Source organism: Pygocentrus nattereri, chromosome 16, assembly GCF_015220715.1.
Source record: "Pygocentrus nattereri isolate fPygNat1 chromosome 16, fPygNat1.pri, whole genome shotgun sequence".
NCBI lineage: Eukaryota > Metazoa > Chordata > Actinopteri > Characiformes > Serrasalmidae > Pygocentrus > Pygocentrus nattereri.
Genome location: NC_051226.1, coordinates 15,956,992 through 15,972,187, shown reverse-complemented (window position 1 = coordinate 15,972,187; position 15,196 = coordinate 15,956,992). Strand labels below are relative to the sequence as shown.

At 39.5% G+C, this 15,196-nt stretch overlaps 3 protein-coding genes across 4 annotated transcripts; 2 read left to right on the top strand and 1 right to left on the bottom strand.

The window, feature by feature from the left end:
* The first annotated feature begins 1,071 nt into the window (after positions 1 to 1,071).
* Positions 1,072 to 3,673, top strand: c1qb (complement component 1, q subcomponent, B chain). Its single transcript, XM_037546281.1, has 3 exons — positions 1,072 to 1,200; positions 1,450 to 1,621; positions 2,779 to 3,673. The coding sequence occupies exons 1-3, from the start codon at positions 1,198 to 1,200 to the stop codon at positions 3,315 to 3,317; spliced, it is 714 nt and encodes a 237-aa protein (XP_037402178.1). The 5' UTR covers positions 1,072 to 1,197; the 3' UTR covers positions 3,318 to 3,673.
* Positions 3,674 to 3,762: 89 nt separating this feature from the next.
* On the top strand, positions 3,763 to 8,819 carry si:dkeyp-69c1.9. Of its 2 annotated transcripts, none has more exons than XM_037546283.1 (6): positions 3,763 to 4,231; positions 5,996 to 6,151; positions 6,372 to 6,494; positions 6,597 to 6,828; positions 8,019 to 8,163; positions 8,551 to 8,819. In XM_037546283.1, the coding sequence occupies exons 2-6, from the start codon at positions 5,998 to 6,000 to the stop codon at positions 8,581 to 8,583; spliced, it is 687 nt and encodes a 228-aa protein (XP_037402180.1). In that variant the 5' UTR covers positions 3,763 to 4,231; positions 5,996 to 5,997; the 3' UTR covers positions 8,584 to 8,819. The 2 variants fall into 2 exon arrangements, with proteins under 2 accessions (XP_037402180.1, XP_037402179.1); XM_037546282.1 differs by having other exon boundaries at positions 5,992 to 6,151.
* Positions 8,811 to 14,309, bottom strand: bud13 (BUD13 homolog). Its single transcript, XM_017718939.2, has 11 exons — positions 14,143 to 14,309; positions 13,868 to 13,964; positions 13,482 to 13,566; positions 13,337 to 13,385; positions 12,804 to 13,243; positions 12,430 to 12,680; positions 11,438 to 11,546; positions 11,200 to 11,338; positions 10,767 to 10,957; positions 9,299 to 9,380; positions 8,811 to 9,162 (listed from the first exon to the last, which is right to left on the bottom strand). Exons 1-11 carry the CDS (start codon positions 14,283 to 14,285, stop codon positions 9,069 to 9,071), a joined length of 1,680 nt encoding a protein of 559 aa, XP_017574428.1. The 5' UTR covers positions 14,286 to 14,309; the 3' UTR covers positions 8,811 to 9,068.
* Positions 14,310 to 15,196: the final 887 nt, after the last annotated feature.

Sequence of the window (15,196 nt, the reverse complement as noted above, 5' to 3'; positions counted from 1 at the left end):
TATCTAATTCACTTAGACACACAAACATTTATAAATCTACAAACTAGGACTACATCTACCTCTACATCTACATCTGCCTTACAGAGACATTAAACATTATATTTAAGGTTAAAATTACAGAGTAATTCAAAACTGATTTCTGTAGGCTTACTAATGCAGTAAAATTATTCAAATACAGACCTTTTCAGCACCAGAGCTGAACACCTAAGCGTTCTGCTCGTCCAGATAAATGACAAAAAATATATGTATACATCTTAGGGAGACTTAAATATGACATTGTTCTGCATATTGTAGCGTGTAATTTATTTTTATTTGATTGTAACATATTTGAAAATAATAAAACATAAACAATTAAATATATCATAACTTTTACATTGGCAACATTTTACAGTCTACTTGTTCCCAATATATTGAATTCAGCAAATAAACAGTAATTATGCATTCAAATGTGCAAAAATACGTTCTCTGCAAAGGGGTGTGAAGCTATTCTCACTTAGAAAAACAACAATACCTGTAATTTAACAGGAGGTGTCCAAAATTTTGCATATGACTGCACTTTTTTGTGCAAATTTATCTGATGCTGGACATTTTTAAGCAAGTATATCTATTAGATATGTTTTTGTAAATAGCACCTATTAACAAAAATGCACAATATTTAAAAAATGCAAAGAATATGGAAAGATGACTGATGAACACATAACAGAGCATTTACAGGATTCAAACTATTGCAACAGAATTGTAACAGTATTGCAAACTAAAATGTTGTCATTGCAAAACAAACAAACCTCACCAATAGGAGTTGCTAATGACCTAAATGCTAGTTAAATTACCATCTATATAAAATAACAGTGTAAACAGATGCATCGCACTGTCTGATATAAGGCAAATTAACCTCTTAACTCACAGGTCATTTTGTGAAATGTACTCTGCACAAGACGCTCTTTTTCTAGTTCCCATAACTTGCAAACTTGCAAACCTAAGCAAAATAAAAGTATTAAAAAAATCTAATCAGACTAGGAAAAATAAGTGATGAATAGACATTTTGTGACTTCCTTATGAGAGTTGGGCAATGCTGATGTTCTCCGTTTGAAAGAGAGAAATGAAAGTTAGTACACTTTGCAGAAGATAAAAAAGTTTTCTTGCCTTCCACAGTTGCTGTCACTGATTTGCAAACAGGGTGCAACTGATTCTTGGAAAATGGTAAGATATCTATATTGCATTTGAGAAATGAACCTTTATAGGTTTTATGGATAAAAGGTTAATTAATATTCCTTCTTTTAAGCTCTCTATGGGCTACTGCTGATATAGTGGAAGTGATGGAGAGGGTGTCTTTTAGGAAGAGTACCGTACAGTCCTTGTATAAGATAACCTTGTGTTGTTATGCATATTGCATTTATCATTATGTTGCTTAATTTTATTTTTACTGTATTGTATTTTACATCATTGCAGGTTTCCTCGTTGGTGCACGCACTTCTCCCTGTAAGCATTTTGCTGTGGACGGTGAACCCTGCCATTTCAGACACTTGCACTGGCTACAGGGGCTTTCCGGGGGTGCCAGGAATCCCTGGAACTCATGGTGCCAATGGAAAGGATGGACCAAAAGGAGAAAAGGGAGATCCTGGTAAGTAAAAGATTCTTTTAAAGTGATGCCAAATCTCGGAACTTCAAACTTGAGAAAAGAATATGACTGTTTTATTTGTGGAGTCCTCCACTCTTTAAAAAAAAAGCTGCCACAAAGTATTTGTTGAACAGTACAAGAAACATAGAAGAACCAGTTTGGTTCCCTAAAGAATTATGCTTGAGAAAAAAGATTTTTTAAGTGTGAAAAACCTTTTAAAAGCTTAAATACCTTCACAAGGTACTCCTGTCCTAGAACCTCTACATCATGTGGAATACACTCTTTAAAAAGATGGTTCTTCAAGAGTTCTTTATTAAAGACAGTGGTTTTATATAGAGCACGAACACTCATAGGACCCTTTGCATGATTAAATGGTTTCTTGTGTCATGAAATGGTTCTTCAGATTGACCAGGGATGCATTGGATATGGTTCTATAGAAATCTTTTTGCAAATGTTTCTATGCAGCACCAAAAAGGTTTCTTCCAAGCTTGACATTATAACAATAGCAGAACCTGTTTTGGTGCCTTATAGAACCCTTTTCAAAAAGGTTCTATAAATAATAATATATAACACATTCTTCATCAGTCTGAAGAACCATTTCACCATGCAAAGAACCATTTAAACATGCAAAGGGTTCTTTGAGTGTTTCTGGTTCTATACAGAACCATAGTTTTTACTTAAGAACCTTTGAAGAACTAGCTTTTTAAAAAGTGTATCTTTACAAAGATTCTTCACACCTATGCATGTCATTTACAAAAATGGTTCTCAAAAGAACCATCAATTGAATGTTTTTTCTAGGGTACCAAAAAGTGGTTCTTCTACGGAATTCTGGCATGTTTATTTTTAAGAGTGCATACTGAAAAACAATAGTTACCAATAGATTTACATGGTATTGTAACACATCTATGTAGCTCTGTGGGCTTCCAGTTTCCATGAAAGTAAGCAGGGGTTAGGATTAATCTTAGTCTGGGAAGCCATCACTTGGTGACTGAAATGTAATCATGACTGTTAGAGGAGACTTCTCTCTGCTAAAGTTGTGCACTTGAGACTAGAGAATCCAAATATAAAATAATGAAAATCCTCAATTTTATCTCTTTTTAAATGATGCTACTGAGAAACTCTCACTGGGAAATTCTTCTTGTTAATGTTCACATTTGTAGGTGACAACACACAGCAGATGCGGGGGCCTAAGGGTGATCAGGGCATCCCTGGATATCCAGGCAGGCCAGGTTTACGGGGGGATGAGGGGTTGCCTGGGCCCCCAGGACCCAAGGGCCAGAAAGGGCAGAAAGGTGCTGTTGCAGAAGTGCCCGAAGACAAGCGTTCGTTTTTCTCTTACAAAAAGACTTCTGGCAGAACGACTTTTACCCCACATAGAGTCATAGAATTTGATGGTTCGTTTTCTCCTGAGTATGACGGCGAGACTCTGTCCAGTGGTTTCTTCACAGCAAGACTGTCTGGCATATACTTCTTTGTGTACCACATCTCTGCAACTCAGACTGCCTGCTTGTACATTAAGAAAGAGGAGCAGATATTGGTGAATCTCTGCGATATGTCTCAAGGAGTGCTGGTCACCTCAGGGTCCATCGTGGTAGACCTGAGGCAAGGGGAGAGTGTGTCGGTGCACACCTCGAGAACGAGCCAAATCAGTAAAGACGCTGACAGCACTTTCACTGGCTTTCTGCTTTTCCCATCATAAGTATTCATTAACACCACAGCATTTCACTTCCAGCATCTAACCAACTTAACCTATCTTGCACTCTTGAAGGAGCCATTATTAAAGATTATTTGGAGTGATGCCACAGGGTAACCCCTTTGGTTTCTATGGAGTTCTTTGAAGAACCATCTACTGAAAGGCTTTTTAGGGAACCAAAAGTGGTTCTATTACAGCATCACCCTGAAGGACCCTTTATAGCAACTTTATTTTTAAGACCAAAAGATATCTTTGTGATTTCTGATATTCATTTTCGCTTCTCCTTTGCATTTTTTCTAGTGTGTTCTTGCCAAACAATGATTTACCACTGCAAACGGCAATAAAGTCATGAACAAATAGAACTACGTCGTCTATGTCTGAATCTGTCAAACTGTAATCACATGACTAAACAATTAATAAGGCATGTTAAGGCTCAAATGTCAAAAGTTCTAAGGCTCAAATTTCCAACAGCCATTGTCTGTAAACAGTAATTTCTAGACTGCTTGGTTAATAACCGGGAAATTTAACATAAAATAAACATGAATTAGGGTGTAATTATTTCACATTACTCTCTATATTGCGGCCTGCCACACTAAAAGCACGCTTAATGGTTATGCGTCTGTGCAGGAACATACTATATTCCAGCTGAAGTTAAAGCTCTAGCTCAGTTAGACTGTAGGCGTCTTACTCTGGTGCCATTCACTGTGTTGAGGCGTATTGTTCTCACCAAACAGGCTCTCTGAAAGAATGGCACAGCCATGGCAACCAACATCAACTCAGAGTCGCAGTCTTTTTCCATCAGGCCACTGTGACTCAGACATATGAGAAAAACAGAGTTGCTACAGTGGTTGTCAATCGTATCTACTAGAAAAATGCGTATCGTGCAGAATTTCTGAGGGTTGTAAGGAATAAAACTGAAGGTGAGCATTACTAATGAACTACTACTAAACATTCTGCATAGAACTCATGATGAATGTTAAAAAAAAATACCCAAAGTTTACTCATAAGACAGTAGAAAAGTACTAATAGTGACCAGATGGGATATAAATACTAATGCAAAAAAAATATCTTGCAAAAAAATATCTTGGCAAGTTCAAACATCTTAACTTTAATTAACATATTGAATGTTTCTGATTTTGAATATTGTAAGATTAGTCGATGGCAGATCAGTTTGCTTGTTCAAGAAATAATGCTTGAAACAACCAAAATGTTTCACATTTAGAATTAGATTCTAAACTGACTTAAAACAAGTATAAATGTCTAGAAATAGTCTTCAATTATGAATAGTCTTACAATAATCCCAAAATGACAAATATTATATATTCACTTATCAAGACTTTTTTGAATTAAAAGAACCCTTTTTTCAGTTAACTGACCAGTTTACTGACCAGTCGTACATTATTGCACAATTATGCATGTCATTTTGTGACAGTCAGTTACTTAACTCTTACTTACAATGCAGCACTTTGTTTTGATTGATTATTTAAACATGCTGGTTATTTAATATAACTGTTGTTGGAAAAAAACCTTGTATCTTCATTTTTGACATAATTTGAAAACACCCGTTACCCTTTACATTGTATGTCAATTTCATGATGAAAGGGCTAAAAGAAATGACCTAAAATGACTCGGAATCTATGTCTGGTTCCACTGACTTACATTAAAAGTAAAGTAGGTTTTTTTTCATTCTCCTTTTAAAGTCACCATTTTGGAGATGAAGTTTTCTTTTGACAGCAGCTATATTGGTTATTTAAATATAGTTGTAAGCTTATTGTAAGATTATGTAACTTATTTGTAGATATTTTTACTTGCTTTAAGCGATATTAGGCAGTCAAATTATCTCACTATATTGGCAGGTGATTTTGTTTGTTTCAAGTATATTTTTACAACAAGCAAAATTATCTGCCAATAAAGTATAGCCAGTTTGGATGTCAAGAAACTGGCCACTAAAACTTATCAAAATATGTACTTTGGTTTCACATGAACAAACAATGCCTTGCACAAAGAAGCAAACTAAAAGACAGCAACTGTATTGATGTAATATATCGCTGCTGTTTTATCTCCATTTTTGTTGTTTTTGAGGCTTTGACATAATTTCAAAATGCCTGTTTACCTTTACATTGTGTGTAAATTTTATGAAGAATGAACCAAAAGAAATGGCCCAAAACTACTTGGAAAAATGTCTGGTTCCACTGACTTAAATTAAAAGTTTTTTTTTCCTTCTCCTATAAAGTTACCATTTTGGAGGTAACAGAGATATTCTTATGCAACCAAGTGACACAATGATTTTCATTAATATGTCAAAAAACACGGCACGGTGGCATGGTGGGTAGCGCTGTCGCCTCACAGCAAGGAGGGCCTGGGTTCGATTCCCTGGCTGGGCGACCGGGATCCTCTCTGTGTGGAGTTTGCATGTTCTCCCCGTGTCTGCGTGGGTTTCCTCCGGGTTCTCCGGTTTCCTCCCACAGTCCAAAAAGACATGCAGTTAGGCCATTTGTGTAAAAATGATCAAATTGTAAGTCGCTCTGGATAAGAGCGTCAGCCAAATGCTGGTAATGTAAAAAAACAATTTAAAATATATTATCAGCCAGTGTTTCATTAATCAACTCTGGTATTAATCTAGCAGCCAATACTATCCATACTAACTTCTATTGTGCTTAATACCCTAATCATTGCCAAGTCAGCGATGGCCACACAAAAACAACCACTCACAAAACAGCTGAGACCAACCTCTCGCATTGGCCCGGATCTCCGAGCTGTTTTACTACGTCTCAAGAACGGTCACAGCACTAAACACTCACAAGCCTTCCCACAGCGAGGGGAACTTCCTACTGTTGCAGGTAAAATGTTGGGAGGTTTGTTGATTTGGCAAGGCTCATTCGAACAATTCATTCACCTTTATTCTGTATTCTCTCTTCTTTATTTGGATCCCCATTTGGTGCCACTAAAGTAGCATCTACTATTCCTGGGGTCCAAACACAACAAAACATAATATAGATAACAAGACGTATAAGAAATATTACAAGTCTAAAAAAAATAATAATAACCTTCACATTTCAGGTTTATTGCTTTATCCAGATAAGAAAGAGAAAATGGTAACAACTTCAGCGATAGCTTTTGGCCCTAAAACTTGCGCCAGGGTTGAGCCAAAGAAGGTGCTACAGTGCAATCTGATTCTGGAAGGTAAGAAAAAATAAATCCTAAATTCAATGTATGTAATGAACTGCCTAGCTGTATTGACCAAATGCAGTGTTTTGTCCACCCATGACTTCACCAACATTGCAGGGGACAGAAGCTTCATAACAACACATAGAGAGGCTTTTCCATCTCAGCCTGTAGATGGTGCTCTACTGACGATGAAGAGAACAGCCTCGGTAAAAGAGAAGACTCTCAAAGCACAAACGCCACACTTTCAAACAAACTACCAGAAGAATTTTAGCCCACCGCAGGGCATTTTCATGAGAAGACTTCAAGTCCTTCCCTGCCCTGATAACCTCGCCGTCAACCCAGCACTAAGGCAAGAAGGCCCACTGGGCAAATGATTCAGAATTGATTTAATTTACCATATGCTGACAGTCTCATTACTATGCGAATGTGGCCAGATCTCCAAATCTCCTGAAAGTCTGTAGTCACCTGCTCATTTCTTCTGAAATTGAGGGCTTGTCCCCACTTTTCTGCATTAACAGCCTCTACTCTTCTGAGATGGCGTTACACTAGATGTAGGGGTGCTGTGAGGATTTGATTACATTTACCCACAAGAAAAGAGGTGAAGAAGAGGGTGCAGGCAGGATGGAGTGGGTGGAGATGGGTGTCAGGGCTGATGTGTGACAGAAGGATAGCAGCAAGAGTGAAAAGGAAGGTTTACAAGACAGTAGTGCGTCCTGCTATGATGTATGGTTTGGAGACTGTGGCTCTGTCTAAAAGACAGGAGGCTGAGCTGGAGGTGGCGGAGATGAAGATGCTGAGATTTTCGTTGGGAGTGACAAGGATGGACAAGATTAGAAATGAGCAGATCAGAGGGACAGTGAAGGTGGAGCAGTTTGGAGATAAAGCCAGAGAGGCCAGGTTGAGATGGTTTGGACATGTGTTGAGGAGGAATAGTGGATATATTGGGCAAAGAATGTTGGAGATGGAGCTGCCGGGTAGAAGGAGAAGAGGTAGACCTCAGAGAAGGTTTATGGATGTAGTGAAGGTGGACATGGAGATGGTTGGTGTAAAAGTAGAGGAGGCAGTGGATAGGGCAAGATGGAGGCAGATGATCTGCTGTGGTGACCCCTAAAGGGAGCAGCCGAAAGAAGAAGAAGACGACCCACAAGAGCATTAGAGTAAGGCCAGGTTCTGATGTTGGATTACTCATTTTGGCTCACAAACACCAGTCAGACTCATCCCAAAGGTATTGGAGCTTCAGAGAACAGTTCCAGTGTTCCATAACCCAATGTTGGGGGGCTTTATACCTCTCTAGCTGACACTGGGCATTGGGCATGGTGACCTTAGGCTCATGTGCAGCTGCTCGAGTGTACCATTCTCGTGGCAATGCTTTTTTTATGAAAATTACACATGCAGTATGTGCAACTGAACGGCTGACAGCAATGAGTGACCCCTAAAGTAGCTGCATTCACTAATCAGGGGCAGTTTTTCTGTTGCTTTTTAAAAATGTATTTAAGTTTAAAATAAAATAAAATAAAAAAATATCCCTGCATCTTGTAGGGCTGAGTTCAGGACAGTCCAAATGGAGACCTATCCAGGCTGGAACATCCCTCTACATTCCCGATTCTTTCCTACTCAATTTAAAGAGCATGCATCACTTAAAGAGGGGGAAGTGCTCAGGCCAAGTGCTGCCACCACCAAGAAGGTATGTCAAAATATCCATGCATTTGGTTCTGCTTTAGAAGCAAAGCTTTTGATTAGCCCAGTCCAAAAATGTCACCCTTAGCCCTGCAGTCCTCCTCAAAGTGAATACTTTGGTGACATCAACAACATGCAGACCTGTAGGGCAAGAGATCTCGAGGGCTCTAGGTTTAAATGTGTGCATATGTGACAGACTAAGGCTGCAGTGAGGACACAGAGAGAGCTTGGGAGAATCCTTTTGATCACAAGCATGAAAAAGCGTTACAGTCCTAATGTGCACAAACAATTGTGGACGACAAGATGTCAAGTGTCCATTTTGGGACTGGGCTAGATTATGTTCACAAAGGGGACTAAAGGTCAGTTTGCAATTCTCTGTAATATATTTGCTCAGGCTTCCAGCTTCATCTCTCCAGTCAGCGTTTGAGGCTCCTCTGAAAGTGCCCATGCAGAAGCACTGAAGAACTCTGGCCCCACAGAAGGAAGAGAAAACGTCACATGTCTGCAGTGAATGACATTTCACCCTGCTGATTTGCAAAAAATGTTATCAGACATACAGTCATTCAGACAATAATTCATTCATTAGACCCATGTGAATGTGCAGGATGTGACTTCATAGTCACTCGCTCTCTAAAAAAAAGACATTTGACATGATACTTTAAGAAACATAACATTTAATAAATCTCAAGGTAAACTTGATACTCCTGTACAATCGCTCAACCGCTAAAAGTCAGAAAATCTTTTCTTTTTTTTTTTTAACTTTTGTTTTTATTTGTTTTACCATGCTAGTTGATATTAACATAACATTTCCATCTGACTGTTTATTCAGATGGGAGCAGCCTTTAAAATGACAGGAGCGGTGCTGGTGAGACGGAATGATACAGTACATAGGGATGCTTGGGGTCCTGATGTCTACATGTCCTCCACACTCCATTTGTATGCTTCCTCTTGCACAGCTTTCTTACTTGCAATCCTGCTATAGCGCTTCTGCTCAAATCCATTGGACCTAAAAACCAGGAGACGTCAATCATGAAATTATTTATGAACCTTGCTTATGGAATAAACTTCTTAGAAATGTGTACAAATGGAGTTTACATATCACACATATCAAAATGATGCTCAAAATGTCACCCAAAATGTACCTGTCAACTCCATCCCAGCGATATCCTGGCATGATGTTGAAACGATTTGGGGGTGGTGGGGGACCACTGTAAAGAGGTCTCTCTATTAAAAATAAACAAATAAATTTAAAAAATGAGATGCACTGACTATCTACAAGATTACTTAACGTATTGGCACTAGCATAAAGATGAACAGAGTTGAATCTTTCCATCTTCTGTGACTGATAGACTAGCTTCTTATCCAAAGCCCAATGTCCAAAGTAGAAAAAGAGCTCGAGAGTCTTAACTGTGAAATGAAAAGCTAATTCAGATGTATCACATAAAAACGTCATTATTCTATTAAGTACAGTCACTTTCAAGACACTTATGCTGGTTTCACACCTTGCTCGTTTTCCAAAAAGACCAAACCAGAGCTCCAATATATTGAAAAAAAAATTAATTGCACAACTATTGCATGGGCCACATTGTCGTCCCCCCCCAAACGCACACACACGCACACGAACACACACACGTTCTTTTTTCCCCCAATATGTTAAATTCAGCAAATAAAAAGTAAGTATGCATTAAAATGTGCAAGTGTGTTTTCTGTGAATTTGTTAACGTATTTTCATTAGAAAATCGATTAATTTTAAAATTAAAGGACACCCAAACCTTTGCACATGACCCATCCCCCTTTCATTATTAATGGCATGTGATACACTGCAACGTTCAAAACGTAGGAAAACTATGACACCATCTGTCTTTGTTTTTTTTTGTTTGTTTGTTTATTTCTGCTTAAAAGTCTGTAAGCGTTCCATTTCATACTGGAGATTATTTCTTTTAGGCATCCTAAGGGCACGAAGAAGCTGTGAGAATATACAAGGGCTCTCAGATCCACCGTTTACAAACAGTAATAAAGCCAGAAGCCAGTGATGTTAAGTTTGATGCTGAGGCGTGACTCAACTACATAGAGTAAATTCAAATGAAGCTCCGTATGGAGGCTTGTACTGTTTCCAGAGAATCACGTTATTGATGACAGTTAAGGCCTCACTTTCTGTCCAAACACTTGACTGCTTCGGTTTTGCGTGTCAGGAGCTTTGGAACGACACATGTCACATAAGCACTTTCAACTGTTCTCCAACACACATTCTTATTCTTTCAATCTTCCTGTACATTGATCACTTGACTGTCATATCCTCTTGTACTGAACCAGTTAATTGTGGCTGGTACTATCGTGGCAAATCACAAAAATAATGATCTTATGCTTGTATGCTTGTAATATATGCAAACCATAATATGTCACCGTTTTCAACACTCCTAGGCTTCGATGCATTTCTGGACACAATCAGAAAAAAGCCTCAAAGCTTCGTGTGGCTTCAGTTAAACCATCACTGCTAGAGGCACATATTTCTTAGGGTTACTGACTGTGGAAATGTGTGTTAATGTGAAAATTAAAGCACTACTTACAATGTTTTTATACTAATATGTCTCAGGAAAGACTGGATCTCACCTTTAACTCCTTTACTTTTAGAGTTCTTATCCTTCTTCTTGCGTAATAGAGCAGCCATGGGATCTCCCTCTCTCTCCTGCTCCCTCAGCATTCGATCTAGGTCTTCATCATCAATGTGACGTGCCAGGGGCTTCTGAGCCTCTCGTATTGCATCAGCCACGTTCTGCTCCTGTATCTGACTCTGCGCCAGTCTGAGGGAGAGCAGCATGCAAATGGGCGAAGGGGAGAAGACCTTTAGTGCCTCTTCACTTTAGTGATTTGATTGAAAAGTGTACAGGAGCTGTGTGGAATGATTTCACAATTTTCATTGGAAGCAACCTGCAATTAGCTGGTATAGCAATGCCACTCAGCCCAATCACACTTATATTTAATTCTAAATACTTATTTCTATATTATTAATAACTATTTTATCAAAAGAATATAAAAACTTTACCCTTTGCCCCATTGTGCATATTTCTCATCCTTCTCAGCTTTCTCCCCAGCTTTCCTGCTCTGCTCCGCACGCTCAGACTCCAAGTCTCGTTTCTTTCCCGTCTTATCTCTGAACACAGTCTGTGCATGACGGGACTCCTCTGAGAAAGAGCAATGAACAAGTCAAGCACTGCAACAGCACTTATCTGTAGTAAATATAAGAACATTTTCACTTGACACTTAAAGGTTATTATTGAGACCTTCTAGGGGCTTGTTTTGTTTTTCTTTTCTTTTGATTTCTTCCTGCTCTTTACGCAGGGTTTCCACAGAGACCAGTCCAGCAGCTCCACCAGACAACATACAAGGACCCTGAAAACAAACATTACAATGAGATTTTCAAAATTAACGTATAAAATTAAGCCTTCCTGGATGACATGAATATCATAAAGGACCGTCATTGCAAGGAATGCATCACAGTACATTTACAATTTAAACTGTCTCAGCAACATTCTTTGGTAAGCAGTCAGCAAGCATCACAAGCTGTCTGGTAAACCACCATTCCACAGCTTATTCAGCACTCTTTCTATATGAGCTCTAGGGCTGTGCGATAAATCAAAATTTTATTATTAGCGTCATATGAGTTTTTACAATAAACACAAGGGCTGCGATAACAGAACAGCAAAAAGTGATGTAATTAGATTGGTAGAAGCGTAGTGTCAGAAGCCCAGTAAGTGATGTCTGCTTAAGGTTTAAAACAAAAGTCCTCCATCCTGCAGCATTAATCTGTAAAAATGCTTAAAACATGACAAATATTCTCACTCTCAGTGTTGTGTGTAAAATGCATAGACTGTAAAGACGGTAAAATGTATGAAGCAGTCATAGCTTCATTCACAACAAATCCACATCAGCATAAGGGACTTGAAGGAATGAAATTTGCATTCATTAGTTTTCTAAGTCTTTGCTGAAAATGAAAATATACATACATACTTGTGCATAAACACAAAGCTGTTCAGAGAATCCTGACTGTATTTAGACAATTTTGTATGTGAAATTACTTTGTATTAAAAATTTTGTATTTTTTTGCTATTTGCCTAAAGGAAAGGTTACTTATATTTCAGTTTACATAGCAAAAAGCACCAGCACAACTCATTAGAGGCACAATATTTTAATGAATCTTATCAAATCAAATATTGTCTTTGTGATGCCCTACAACTTTATCAAGCTGCCCTAATGAAGTTTACAATGTCACTACCTGTGGAAGAGGAGAGCCTGTCCTGCGAGGTGGAGAGAGGTCAGAATCTGACCCATGACCACCCTGGGGCCTCTTCCTGGGTGGTGAAAGGTCAGAATCAGACCCTCTATCCCTCTGTGCTCTTTTCCGAGGAGGAGACAGATCAGAGTCCGAGTCCTGTCTGGCATTAGGGCGTCTCCGAGGTGGCGACAGATCAGAGTCTGGTAGACGTCTACCTGAAGAGGATTTTGACTTTTCTTTCTGCGAGGAATCTACAAAATACATGTGACACACTATTCATGATGATTCTATAATAAATGATTTAGTGAATCAGTAGAGAGTCAATGGGGGAGATGGCACAAAACCAGGAAAAAAGTGATTTCATGCACCTATACCTTTAGCATGTTGTTTTTGTGATTTAGAAGCTGAGCTCTTCTCATTCTTTTGTGGAGGAGAAGGTGATAAAGAGTGATGTCCCCTGTGTTTGGTCTCTGCTTTGAGTCTATGAGGGGAAAGATCTGGAGAATCGTGCCGGACTCTCCTCTTGGGTGAAAGATCAGGGGAGTCATGGCGAACTCTCCTCTTGGGTGAAAGATCAGGGGAGTCATGGCGAACTCTCCTCTTGGGTGAAAGATCAGGGGAGTCATGGCGAACTCTCTTCTTGGGTGAAAGATCAGGGGAGTCATGGCGAACTCTCCTCTTGGGTGAAAGATCAGGGGAGTCATGACGAACTCTCCTCTTGGGTGAAAGATCAGGGGAGTCATGGCGAACTCTCCGTACTGAAGAACTGTCAGGAGAATCATGTCGAGCTCTTCTGTTCCTTTTGATGTCTGAACTAAGAAAAAAAAAAGAGGGACACATACAGGAGATAAGCATAGATTGCTTGATGATTATCCAGTGCAGAAATCTTAACACATTTTGGGATTACCTGGTCACTGAAGGTGAGACTGGAGATTCCTGGGGTTCTTCATTTGTGGCTGTGATATAAGACATTAATATCAAAACTCATGTTACTGTTGGTAATTAAACCGTTCAAATTTAACACTTGAGCAGAAAAATCTCTAACATCTCACCTCCCATTATTTTCCACTTGTTACTGTTTCTAAACACTTCTAGCTGTTTGACTTCGTCTGGACGTTCATCTATTATCTCTGCAATCTGCGAAAGAGCAAACATCTCTTAAAGATCAGAAAATAAGTACACATTCACTGTAGCAATATCTTTTATCACTATGATTCTGCAGATGATAATTGTCTAAATGTGTAGAATTGTTCAAGTTACGTCGGTATTGATGAAGTGTTTTTATCAGAAAGGAAATTTTACTCATACCATTATTTCACTGACAATTCCAATAACAATACTTTCACTTCAGGTTACTGCACCCAGCTTTGGCCTTCCAATATAAAAGTCAGCTACAGTCTTAGTGGACATTTAATAAATCAGGTAAAGTAATATGTACCACAGGCGCCTCTTCCTCATCCTCATCCTCGTTCTCCTTCTCTTCGCTCTTTGCAGCCAGTTGCCTCCAGTCAATATCATCATCAACAATCTTCATCCTGCAAATTCGCATTCTCTGTAAATACACATGGCCTTGTCGTCTGTTTATTCACCACTGACTGATGCGCTTTTGTTTACGAGTAGTTACTGCACCTGCTAACGGCTAACGGCTAACTGAGGGCTTTAGCTCTAGCTGCAGTTTAGATTAGCAGTTTACACATCATAAGTCTCATTTACCCTCCCCCGGTGGTCTTAAGACGCTTTTTCCTGACTTTCTTTTCTCTTGACTTCTTGCCATCGTCGTCGTTCGACAGATAGCGCTTTAAATAATCCGCCTTCGAAAGAGCAGCGCTTCTGCTCGGACTTGTGGAAGCAGCCATCTTGTTTATATGAAACGTCACTGAACGGGAAGCGCTAAAGACCAAAAACCCGCAAAGTAAAATTCTCAAGTGGGCCGACTGAAGGCAGGAGCTGCATCGGTCACGCTCGCTTCGTGTTCTGGCTGAATCTACACTGCACAGTGCACTACACAGGTCTTAACACAGTGCACAACACAGGTCTTAACACAGTGCACAACACAGGTCTTAACACAGGTCTTAACACTGTGCACTACACAGGTCTTAACACAGCACCCTACACAGGTCTTAACACAGTGCACTACACAGGTCTTAACACAGGTCTTAACACTGTGCACTACACAGGTCTTAACACAGCGCCCTACACAGGTCTTAACACAGTGCACTACACAGGTCTTAACACAGGTCTTAACACTGTGCACTACACAGGTCTTAACACAGTGCCCTACACAGGTCTTAACACAGTGCACAACACAGGTCTTAACACAGGTCTTAACACTGTGCACTACACAGGTCTTAACACAGGTCTTAACACTGTGCACTACACAGGTCTTAACACAGTGCACAACACAGGTCTTAACACAGCACACTTACACAGGTCTTAACACAGCGCACAACACAGGTCTTAACACAGTGCACAACACAGGTTCTTAACACTGTGCCACTACACAGGTCTTAACACAGGTCTTAACACAGTGCCCTACACAGGTCTTAACACAGCGCACTACACAGGTCTTAACACAGCGCACAACACAGGTCTTACACAGTGCATAACACAGGTCTTAACACAGTGCACTACACAGGTCTTAACACATTGCACAACACAGGTCTTAACACAGTGCACTACACAGGTCTTAACACAGCGCACTACACAGGTCTTAACACAGTGCATAACACAGGTCTTAACACAGTGCACTACACAGGTCTTAACACAT